General features: G+C 42.6%; 1 protein-coding gene across 1 annotated transcript in view; it reads right to left on the reverse strand.

Annotated features, from left to right (window-relative positions):
- The window catches only part of DNAH5 (dynein axonemal heavy chain 5), a 555,556-nt gene that overhangs the window by 431,655 nt on the left and 112,038 nt on the right, over positions 1 to 11,863 (reverse strand). The window contains exons 9-13 of the mRNA XM_019521239.1: positions 10,568 to 10,675; positions 9,728 to 9,850; positions 7,626 to 7,841; positions 5,721 to 5,828; positions 4,823 to 4,908 (exon numbers count right to left, since the gene is read on the reverse strand). Of these exons, the coding sequence (XP_019376784.1) occupies positions 4,823 to 4,908; positions 5,721 to 5,828; positions 7,626 to 7,841; positions 9,728 to 9,850; positions 10,568 to 10,675 (641 nt within the window). The remainder of the gene's footprint in view (positions 1 to 4,822; positions 4,909 to 5,720; positions 5,829 to 7,625; positions 7,842 to 9,727; positions 9,851 to 10,567; positions 10,676 to 11,863) is intronic.

Here is an 11,863-nt window from a genome sequence, read left to right on the forward strand (position 1 = left end):
TTAGAATTGGAGCCCCCCCTCATCCTCCAGCAGGGGCTGAAAAACCCCCAGACTGAACTCCCTCCACTCTTTCCCCCTTCCAATTCTGAAAACAGCTCAAGGCTGTCAGGCAGAAGTTATAAAAGATATTCTGTTTTGAAACGTCTTCATCTGAACTTTCATCCAATGAGGGGTCAGATTTTCACCTGATCAGCCATTTTTTAAGCTGTCTGAAGTTTGGTCACAACTATAAACAGCTTTCTGGTGACCAGATTGACCAAAATTATCACTTCGGTCTGTGCCCACTGGTACAGCAGGGAGTTGCACTTCTGCCTGCACCCCAAAGTGTCTAAACCAACCTATACATTTCTCTTTATTACTCTATAAAGCACATATCCAATAGCAAGATTACCATTATTGCTTAACGTTTTAAGCAAACCGTCATTGATATGAAGTACAAAAGAGATCTCCTATACAGGAAAAACAATAATCAGCTGTGCTTACTCTTGATTTTACCCCTATACAACACAGAACCTATAGCTCCTGTTACTGAGAGTGAGAAAATGGAGGCAAACTGCGCTCAGGCAATCAAGATGAATGCTAGCTATAGAGTTATAGGCAGCCAGAGCTTTATAAAATGAGAAGTGCCTATCACAGTGCTAGTAGCACAAGAGTACAACAGGGGAGTAGGAAAGCAGCAAGAGAACTGCAGTGCTAGCTCTGTGACTATAGGTCATCCTCCAGGCTGGTAAGCCAAACACGTTAGCACATGTAGGGGGCCCACAGCCCAGAGGAGCAGAGCTTGGGGTTCGGGGGAGGGCACAGCCCAGAGAGAGGGAGACAAGGGCTAGAACCCAAGGAGCCTGACCTGGTGTAGTGGATCTAGGCCAAAGAGAGCAGCTAGAGCAGTAGGGGTGGAAGCTAAGAATATGAGACAAGGTGCTCACTTACATGATGACTAGACACAGCTTAGAGTCATGAGCACAACTATAAATGGAGATACAGAGGCTTTGATGAGCCATTCAGGTGATGAGCAGCCTCACCTGCACTAGTCAGAAACCTTGCTTGGAGAATGTAACTGTAGTAAAACCCCCAGTTTCTTCTTTATTATTTATTGCATTCCCTCCCCTTTCCCAACCATTTCTGACTTCTTCTTTCCTTCTCTATTTCCTGTAGATAAGTATAAAGTAAGCTAAGATGTAGGATAAGCTTTAAACATTTCTATTTTGGAAGCAAGTTTTTGGTTTTGGATAGCCACTGTTTTATGTTGTATTATTATTAGGTTTGTATCTATTTTTACTGTTGTATATTGTATTATCATTTTTGTATTGATTTGTGTCATTTCATATGGATACTGTATGGTTTAGGCCTGTGTTTGCAAGTGAACCAAAGTCATGTCAACTTTCCATTTTATATGTCAAGCCTCTATCTTCTGTCCTCTGCCCAGGCATCCCCTGTGTGTCAACTGTATGAGTAACGTATCCCTCCCATGTAAATTGGTTCCCCATGAATGAGTGTGATTGGAAATGATTGAAATACAATGGTAGCAGGCCTCTACTGAATGGCCTGTAATGACCAGGCCATCACCTCGCATTGATTCATCCAGGAACCAGGGGCCTCACCCAGGAACAGAGACAAGACCAGCATTTGAAAAACAAAAGACCCTGCAGAACCAGCAACTCTCACCGTTATAGACACCCAAAACTGCACATCCCTGGATGGAGCTCACATGCTCAGTACGCCAGGGGCTGACCCTTGCCTGGGCATGCCTCCTGTCACTAGGGTCACACAGGGTCTGCCCTTATAAAAAGGGGCACTGAAGACAGACCCAGTGGGACTCCATCTGGACCAGCACCCTGCCACACCACCTATCCACCCAGAAGCCCTGCCAGCAACCCCACTCTGGACAACACCTACTGGACAAGGACCCCTTTCCAGCCTGGATAGGAGGAGATATGCAGGTAATATCTACCTACAATTTGGACTCTCTCTCTCTCCTCCTGGACTTCAGCCCCTGCACCAAGCCTCTCTAACCCCTGCTACCATTGTGCAGGTGTGTACGCATGTGCAAAGGAACCAATAAAGACATTGTGTCACCATCTCCCCTGTTCAATCAAACCACTGTCATTTGCAACCCCTAGTTGGGTCATGTTTTACTGAATCCCAGTCCCTTCCCTATCTTAAATTCCAGCCTCATTCTCTCTCTCAGCTGCAGCCCCCCAGCTAGTTTCCCGATCTCCTCCCAATTCTGTCTCCCCTTTTCTACCACCTCGCAGCCTCTCCTTGCTTTCCTGCTGCCCATCTCTGTTTTCAGACTCCCCCCCAACCTGCAACTTCCCAGCTCCTATTAGCTGTCCTGCGGTTCTCTCTAGCTTCTAGCACCTACTGCCACTCTCTGCAACTTCTCTAGCTGCTCCGGAGCCATCCTCTGGCTCCCCACACCCAGAGTCCCTCTTTAAACACTCACACTTTCCCTTAGTCCCATTTTGCCTCCTCTCCCCATCTACCTTTTCAGCTCCCCCATAGCTCTGCCTCCAGTCCCAGGCTCTGTGCCAGCATGCATCTGTTCTGCAGGCTTTGGGCATTGTCTTTTAATCAGTTAAGATCAATTAACCTTAAGTTACCCCCAAGCCTCAGTTCTTCAGCCCAGGCCCCTGTAGTCTACCTGTTCTAATCCCAGTCCTGGTAACTTTCACTCCTTACACTTCTACTTTCTTACCTTCACCTTTCCGCAGGTGTCCCAAGCACATACATACACACACACCACAATACCCAACTTAGGAACTCAGCTGTGTGTATGTGTAGGCAGGGAGTATGTGCGCAAGTTAGTATTACTTGGGATACCTGGGGATGGACAGATGTGTGGGGTATATAAAATTAGTAATCCATGTGTGCGCATTGGATGTGCAGGTGTTGGTAACTGGTAACTGATTCTGTATACATTTGGTGTGTGTAGTGTTATGGGCTTACATTGGTAATAGGTATGCAATGTGCCTGAGCTGGTAGTGTGAGTATGTATGCACCTAGTGAGTGTGTGTGCGCATGTGCAATTGTATACCACAACCTCCTGTCTAACACTGCACTATTGAGATCCTGAGCCTTGGCCTGACCCCTCAGAGCAACATAACAGAGCACAGGGTATGCTCTGTTACTCTCAGGGGTGTGAGCAGCAGCTAAGCATCCTGCAGCTGGTTACAGTCCCAATTAGGCACAATTGCATGGCTGGGAACAGGGCCCTAAGCAGCAAGGACAGTGGTCTGCTACTAGCAGCTGGGAGAACACCACCTGGCTGGAGCTGCTGCTCGTGACATCTTGGAGGTAAGCTATGGGGATGGCTGGAGGCTCCTGGTCCTTAAGCATCACCTAAAGTTACACCCTGATGGGGCTAGTTAGTGTAGTGGGACTGCTAGTGGTGGGGCAGTCTCCAGGAAATGCCACACCTAGGGCCACCCCAGCAAAGGACAAGTATGGGACACCAGAAAGCCTCAGCCCCTGCTGCCCTGTGGGTGACCCCATGGAGGGGAAAGGCTAGGGAAGTACACCCTGAAGAACAAAGCAAGGGCCCATGCTCACTGTAAGCCCTGAGGCAGTAAGTACTAGGCAGGTGAAGGGGCCAGACACAGCCTAGGCTCACAGTGAGCACTGAGCCACATTAAGGGACCCAGGAGTGAGGCTCCAGAGGGGTGGGGCCCTGAGCCTACAGGGAGCTGTGTAAAGCTCCTAGGGTGAGGGGATAAAGGGATTGTAGCCCAGTGTGGAGCCCAGGATGGTCCCCAGCCAGGCTCAGAGCCTGAGCAAAAAGAGGTAGGGGCTTGGAGCCCTGAATTGGTAGAGGCCGGGAACCTCAAGTGCAACCAGGCTGGGAGTCTGGAGGAACAGTAGAGGGTTGGGAGCCCAAGTAATTAAGTGGCTAGGTATTAGGTCAGACAAGCAGGCCAGGCATTAGGCCATGGATGCCATCTGCAAGTCATGGGACACAATATAGGTTGGAGCCTTGGTATACAAGTCCTTGGTATTAGGGTAAGTAAATGGGTAGCTTCCTGCTGTATTAACATCTTCTAATCGATGCCAACTAAGGCATGGTGGGTGAAGTAGGTGGGCAGTTTGCCCAGAGACAAGTGGGAGGGCTAACAATTTGATGAGCCCTGGGACAGCCTCCCTTTTCTAAAGGCATAGTAACATCAAGGCATGACAGGTGAGCTGAAGGGGAGATTGCCCAAAGGAAGTAGAGAGGACAAGGGCTGAGAGGGTGCTCCAAGGGCCACACAGCCATCCCTGGCATGTGGATCTTGTTACACTATCAAAATAACTGCAAGCAGTCTTCAAATTAAACTACAGCAATGGAACACTGAGCATCCTGCAGTTTTATACACTGATAAGTGACTCTTATCCCAAGTTAGAAGCTACAATTAATGATACAAAAAAGGAACTGCTATTCATAACATTGTATTGTAGTTTTAGAGAGAGAAAATGGAGTAGTATAGTAGAGATATAGGGCAAAAATGAAATGGACGGGTATCTTCATTAAACGGATTTAAGAAAAAAAATACTGTAGCACACAGTTACACATTGCTGGCATAGGAATTAAATGGTTGGTCTACCCAAATGTGAATTTCACTTGTCCACATTTTACAGCTTGCATGCCATTTGAGTAGATACATCAACTGTATCATAGCCGGGATGAAGCTACATATAAACGATTCATACAATATTGAACAAAAAGAAGGGCAGTTTTAACAGCCAATTTTTTTTCTCCAATGTACCAAAAGTCACTTGAAGTAAATGGCAAATTACTAAAAGCTATTCTAGAACACATGAAGGTGATTTGTAACTGTCTTTTTACCTTTCAAATTTCTTCAGTATATCCAGAGCTCTTCCAGTGTTTGTAATCCTTTCAAAGGTGATATCCAAGAAAGATCTCAACTGATTCTGGAGAAAGAAAAAAAGAGAAGTTCTACTGAGGATACTTCTGTAGAGCATCCCCATTAGATTCACACAGATTTATATTAGACAATTGTAGAGCTTTTACATATTTGCAAGGACCTATAGTTGAACAGCTTTCAAATGTTGTATCAAGAAAAGCAATCTACTTCTGCTTTTCCCATTGCAGCTGAAGAACTCAAAGAAGCTTTACAACTCCAAAATTGTTTACCCATTATATTAACTCTTGGTCTGAATGAATAAATACCATTTCACTTCATCACCATGGCAGGAAATTAATCTAATTTTGATCTGATGTAGCTACCCACAATTCTTCATGACTCCAAAAAGGAAAGGCTTAGCATGCCTTTTGTTTGGTTAATTCCAACCCGACCAAAAGCCCTAGTATTAGTTGAAACAAGCTCTCTTCCAGAGCAAGTGAGAAGATAATTATTTAAAGTCTTGCATTAGAGAGTAGTATCTACTTTTCCCTGCAGTGAAACAACATGCGTCTGTTGGCCTGCATACTCCAAGCTGACTTTAGAGGGAGTTAAGCACTGTATCTATCCCTAACAAAGCAGTTACATGAAGTCATCATTCCCAAAGGATGTAATTTTATCAGGACAAGTGATGTTTTAGTAGATTGAGCACTTCCCATTTTTGTTTCATTGCAGTGATAGTATATAAATCATTCACTTCAAAATATTTGTAGTCTTCCATAATCACTCACGTCCAATACAAATACTTCTTATTTTAGTGAATTCCCCAAGGATTGGCAGTACTCAACTTAAAGTGGCAAGGCACTTAATCACAAAACCTACATGAAGGTCACTGGTCTGTTTGCAGAATTCTTCATAATCCTCATCAAAGTCAGTCTTACGTTGATCTAAAAAATTATATGGTTTTCTCTTTATGGCGTCAACAATGCTCTAAATATTTGAGGGGAGACAAAAATATCAGAATCAAGTTGCATTATCCAAGCTACCAGCCATGTTTGTCTGCTTGGGATATACAAATTTTCTGAAGTACAAATGTTAAGCAAACCACCTAATCAAGTTTTGAAAAGGACAGCAAAACAGGAGCCACTCACATTGGTTACTTGCTTCAGTTTATCAGGTTTAAGTTGGAAACTGACAGAAAATCCAGCAATACCAACTTTAAAAAAAATATTCATTACTTGGCACTTTCTCCCAGACAAGTGTGCAACACTACAGTATGAAACAGTTTGATGCAAAGAGGAAATGTGTCAGCAAAAAGGAAACTTAAAGTTCACAGTAAAAAAAAAAGTAACACCCCACACCAGTGGTGACTAGCACTACCCCCTCCTATCTCACCGTGCCAGGATTTCGGCCCAGAGCAACTGGCACCACCCCCTACCCCCAGGATTGGGTCCCAGGGACCCAGAACTGCCCCTTGCCCATCCCTGTATGCTAGGATTGGGTCCTGGGAGCCTGATGCCACCCCCTCCTAGCCCCCAAAACCAGGATTGGGTCTGCGAGGTGCTGCACTGCTCCCCTAGTCCCCTCAGACCAAGATTGGGTCCTGAGGCCCACTATCACCTCCACCCTAACCAGGGCCTGGCACTGCTCCCATCCATCCCTGTGTACTGGGATCAGGCACCTGATTCAGCATGCAGGACCCAGGACTCCCTATGGGTTGAGAAATTTGTTGGTGGAGAAGCAGTGTCACCACTCTCCTGATGTCATATTTCCAGATGTGGGGGGAGCCCTGTAGGCAAACTAAAAACACAGGATCTGGGCTGGACTGGGTCAGACCTGTGGGCCAGGGGCTGAGCACCCCTTATCTAGCTTATTATCCAGTTCAGCCTGCTGCCCCGACTAAGGTGGCACCAGCCTCCTATGACTGCATTAAAATGTTAAGCAATGTTAAAATTAGAATGGGCTGTAAGCAGCTGCACATTGAAAGTTAATATTGTTTATTGCCTGCACAGCTCTGACTTGCCACAAGAGGGCTAGTAAGCAAAGGCATGGCTAGGAGCCAGCACACCTGGGCTCTGTCCCTGCTTGGGGAAGGGGGGCAGAAGGAGAAGGGAGCTAGGAAGGGTGCATCCTGGGAGGACTGCAGATTGCTCATTTTACGTCCATGGAGCAGACTGAAGTTACCCTAAGGTATGCTAGGTAGCATGGCCCAGGAGTTAACCCTTGCCTGAAGTGGCATAATTTTGAGACTCTCAAAAGGGCACTTAGCATAAGTTAAACAAGTTTTAAATGTGTGGGTGTTCACAGTTTAAGTGTCTTTGGGATGGTCCAAGTGTAATGTGCAACTCCATCCTCAGACTGGCATATGACGACATCAGTCAAGACACTTTTATATTTAAGTAAAGGAATTTTAGTTCTCAGGTGCTAGGGATTCCTTTGTAAAAGTTAAGAGAATCCAAGGGTGGTGACATGCTATATGCCTACTACATAATAAGATGACTTAAGCACATAGTAGATGTTCAGCCAACACACAACTTTACAACATGGCACATTACTCAAATCAAGGATAAAATTGCCTCTTGAAAAAATTAGACACAGTCACCTTATTATGTGAGAAACCAGTACATCTCATACCCAAATCCTAGAGCAGCTGTTTGCTGTACAGGACTAAAAGACCTTAAAACTCATACAACCTATTTTAAAATATGTTAACATTCTGTTCTCTTTTTATCTACATTTTTCTTCCACTTATAGGATGTGAAAGTCTGAGATTCATTTGATATGTACCTCATACTTTGTGGCCATAACTTCCAGTCCTTCCATCTTTGAGTTCCGTAGAACTGAGTAGGTTGTAATGGTAATGAATATATTTGTGATCTTCATGAGACGTCGATGAAAGGTTTCAAATTTTCCAAAAATGTACATCTCACTAAAATCAAACCGTCTTTCAGATGGAGTTTGTTCCAGGTTTTCTTTTGTCTTGTGAAAGCAACGTTGATATTCCTTAAAGGAAATGAAATGGAAGCAACAGATATCTGAACCATCTAGAACAGGAGTGTCAAACTCACTCGGCCCATGAGCTTCCTCGTGGGCTGAATCTGGACTACAAGGAGCCTTGCAGGTCAGATCTGAACCCACTTTCAGCAGCAAGACAAGCAGACATTACTAGCCCCCCTCTCCCTGCCACCAAGAAAACATGCCAAACAACGCTCTGTATCCCAGATGCCAGCATATGGCCCTGCCCCCATTCACTCCACCATAAGCCTCATCTTTGACACCCCAATGAAGAAAATAATTATCCAACCATGCAAATACAATCGTCTCAAGAAATAGAAATTAATTTAATTATGGGCACTTTAGACAGATATAGGTACATTACTTGTCTGAAAAATAAAGTTGAAAATATATTTTAGTATTCCTTGCAACTTAGTATTCCTTTTATGTTTACCCATTCCTATAATTTTAGCTACAACTGAACAGTCTTATTTCTGTCAGTAGCATCATACAAACTGATTTTTATTAGGAGCAAAAAAAATATTTGGAGGTGCAAGAGAAAGAACCCATCTCAACTAGTCAGCTAGGGTAAGACTGAAAAAATTCAACTGTCCAATACTGAAAAAAAAAGGCAGGACCTTTTTTAGCTCAATTATTTCTAACAGCCAAAGGCAGCCACACAATGCTGGCCCCTTGGGGTACAGAAACTGGCGTGAAATGATTGGATACCGAATAATTCTGATTAGCAGCACTCTCACCAATTCTTAAAAACTAGGTTAGATGAATACCCCTTTGTGAGTTACTCTAAATTCTTGCTGCTCAAATCTTAAGTCTGACTTGTGTGGACAGCACAAACTAAATTACATTTATAAAGTATCATCTGCCAAAACAGTTCCATTGCTTACAATTAAAAAAAAACAAAAAACACCAAACTAGTGTCTAGTTAACACTACAGGGAGTCCCGTTTATTTTCAGCACAATGTCCAATTCTTTTACATACTTATTTGAACTTCTCTCATCATGATGATCATTATCAAGGAGTTTAAGCTGTTTAACGTTTAAATGTTTTAAACCATTTTTGAAGTATTGAAAAGCCAAGCTCCTCCTAGAAAAGATTAATCCCTTTTCTGACTTCACTATATTTAGTTCAGCAGTTGTACTTACTCACCACTTCTAAACTGGAACAATCAGACTTTAAAACCTACTACTTGGCAGTATGCAATATTTATTCTTTCAACCATGTAGAGACATGGGTTTAGATGAGCGCTTGTTGTTTTGAAACTCGATATTTCTACTATAAACCTCATATCTCCAAGCCTTTCAGACACTGAACTCATTTCATTTAGAAAATTAAGTTTTTTCTGGAAGAGCCCAAATCTTCTCAGGTCCTTCCTTAACAGGACATGGAATATATGCACCAAGTAAAATTTTTATAGTATCATTAAAAAATAAAAATCTACTTCCTTCCAGTTCACAACATGCCCCTTTTTCATTTTAAACCATATAGGCTTCTCTAGTTAGCCAATAGCTGGGCAGTGGCTCTAAACAAACATTGTTCAGCAATTATTCAACTCCTAGAACATTAGAAGTGAACATGTTAGGCACTTAAAGCCAATTTAAGATAGTGAGTCCCATCTTTCTAAAATAAGCCAATTAGATTACCCTTGCAGATTACTACTTTGATAACTAAATGACAAGCGTTAGGAATTTTCCCTCGTGTTTAATCCTTTTCATTCCATCCTCTTTTTGATCTACCAAGTAAACATACTTTATCCTAGATGTCTTCAAGTAAAAGCTTTCATTTTTCACTAGTTACTTTACTGTAGTGTAACTCAGATTCAGCTTTCCATTAAAAAAATTCCTTGCACATCTGAAATCACACACTCTGAAGTTACCTGTTTAAGTCGAATAGTTGCTTGAATCTTTTCCACAACTATATCTTGAGGCTGATCCCAGATGGTGGCACTATTGTTGTTTGTGATGAATGATTTACATGCTGTTATCATCTGATTTGTTACCTAAGAAGAAAACTATTTCTAGGTTTATAAATAAGCAAGACTGAAAACGTAATCTTTTTGTGTTTTCCATTCACTCAGTAGTGGCCAAAAACATGCAAAAAGCCAAAAACTTCCAGCCAGGCAGGGAGAAAAGCAGCTTCTCTTCTCCTGAGAAATGACAGCAATGTTTGATACAAGATGTGGTGCTGGCTAAATCACTAACAAAATCAAATGAAGCCATTGTCTAGATCCTGAAATGCCCAATGAACGTTCCAAGTTGCAAAAAAGACTCTACACATTTGAGTCCAAAGCACTAATTTATTTTTTCAAATAAGTTAATAGAGGTTTTTTAATAATAACTGAGTGACAGTTAGGAAAATATATTAAGGTTGCAAGTCTGTTAGTATGCAGGAAGCCAAATATACCATTGGCATAAGCAGTTAAAGTCACCATGAAAGTCAATCCAGTCCAGCCTGATTCTACCCAGGATGAGTTCCAACAGGCTTTCCAGTTTTCTTCAGAAGAGCTCAGTTTTTGTTCCAACTTAAAGTTATGTATATTAGTATCATGGCGGGGTGGGAGAAAAGACAGAGACACATAACATCTCAATGTATCCCATATTCATAGGAAAAAACTCCCAAAACAACATTTCCATGGATGAAGGACTACTTAACTTTTAAGTGGAAAGTGGAAATTGTATACATATGGTAATAGCAGGAGCCTATCATGCATACCTACCTTCACAAACAAAGAGGTTATCTTCTCAGAGGTATTGTAATAGAGTGAGATGCTATGAATCATTTTTATTGCATTTATGAGTCCTGGAATAGCCTCTACCATGGATTCCTAAGGAAGGAACCACACAAGTCAGAGATTGGTTCACAACTGCCTTTTATCCATCATCAGAAGGATGAGAAAGCGTTTTAAACACATGACCATTGTACTCCAACAACCTTGTAAGATACTGAAAATGCCTGTTACCCAACTCAATGCCTTATTTTACTTCCCTTATAACCAATTAATTTAATGTGTCTTCTGTTCAAATCAAGTCTTACAATTTAGGGTCAGCTAGCAGAGTTACAAAGAGACAGCTAGATAGGATCAAAATTAGGCCCTTTTTTAGTCTCCCACTAATTTAACTACAAGTTTGTTTTATACCATTTTAGACAAATTGGTTCAGGTTTGTTTCTAGAAAAGTCACACAGGATCCAGGCCTTATAAGATAGGTGATGTTCTCTGATCTACAAAAGGTTATGAGAAGATATCATCTCAAAACCTGTATTTTGGAATTTGTCACCACATAATCAAGAACGATGTAAACTATTGTGACAACTCTTGCTACCACACACAAAAAAGAGGCGGCACAAAAAGCCACAATGTAATAAAAGGCCCGAAAACCCACAATTCAGTCCTTTCAGCCATTATCAGGGTTGACATCACAACTAGTGACCACAAGTTGATCATTTTCACTATCCATCACAAAGCTGGCAAGTCAGCCAGTAATGCAGTAGTCCTCGACGACTTTAGGAAAACTGACTTTCATAAGCTCAGGAGGCTTGTTCTTGAGGCCCTGACAGGCCATGATTTCACAGGGAGGGGAGTTCATGATGAGTAGTTGCTCCTTAAGGAAGTGATCCTAGAAGCACCAAAGGTAGTAAAAGGGCTCAGCCACCCCGTTGGCTCAACAGGGAACTCATGGACCTCCTATAACTAAAAAGAGGTGTATAAAGGATGGAAGGCAGGAAACACCACTAAGGAGGAGTATGCTCTACTGGTCTGCACCTGCAGGGAGCAAACTAGAAAAGCCAAGGTTGCAACTGAACTCCATCTGGCTACATGAATCAAGGACAATAAAAAAAAAAAAGTCTCTCTTCAGATATGGGGAGTCGAAAGAAAAACAAAGGCAACATTGGACCCCTTCTAAACCAGCTGGGGCAGCTGACTACCGACACCCAGGAAAAAGCCAAATCTGATTAATAGTTACTTGCGTCATTTTTTCACTAGCCCAAAAGGGACCACCCTGCCTAACAAGAT

The sequence above is a fragment of the Gavialis gangeticus genome, unplaced genomic scaffold (genome assembly GCF_001723915.1).
Source record: "Gavialis gangeticus isolate Ggan-Ray unplaced genomic scaffold, GavGan_comp1, whole genome shotgun sequence".
Lineage (NCBI taxonomy): Eukaryota > Metazoa > Chordata > Crocodylia > Gavialidae > Gavialis > Gavialis gangeticus.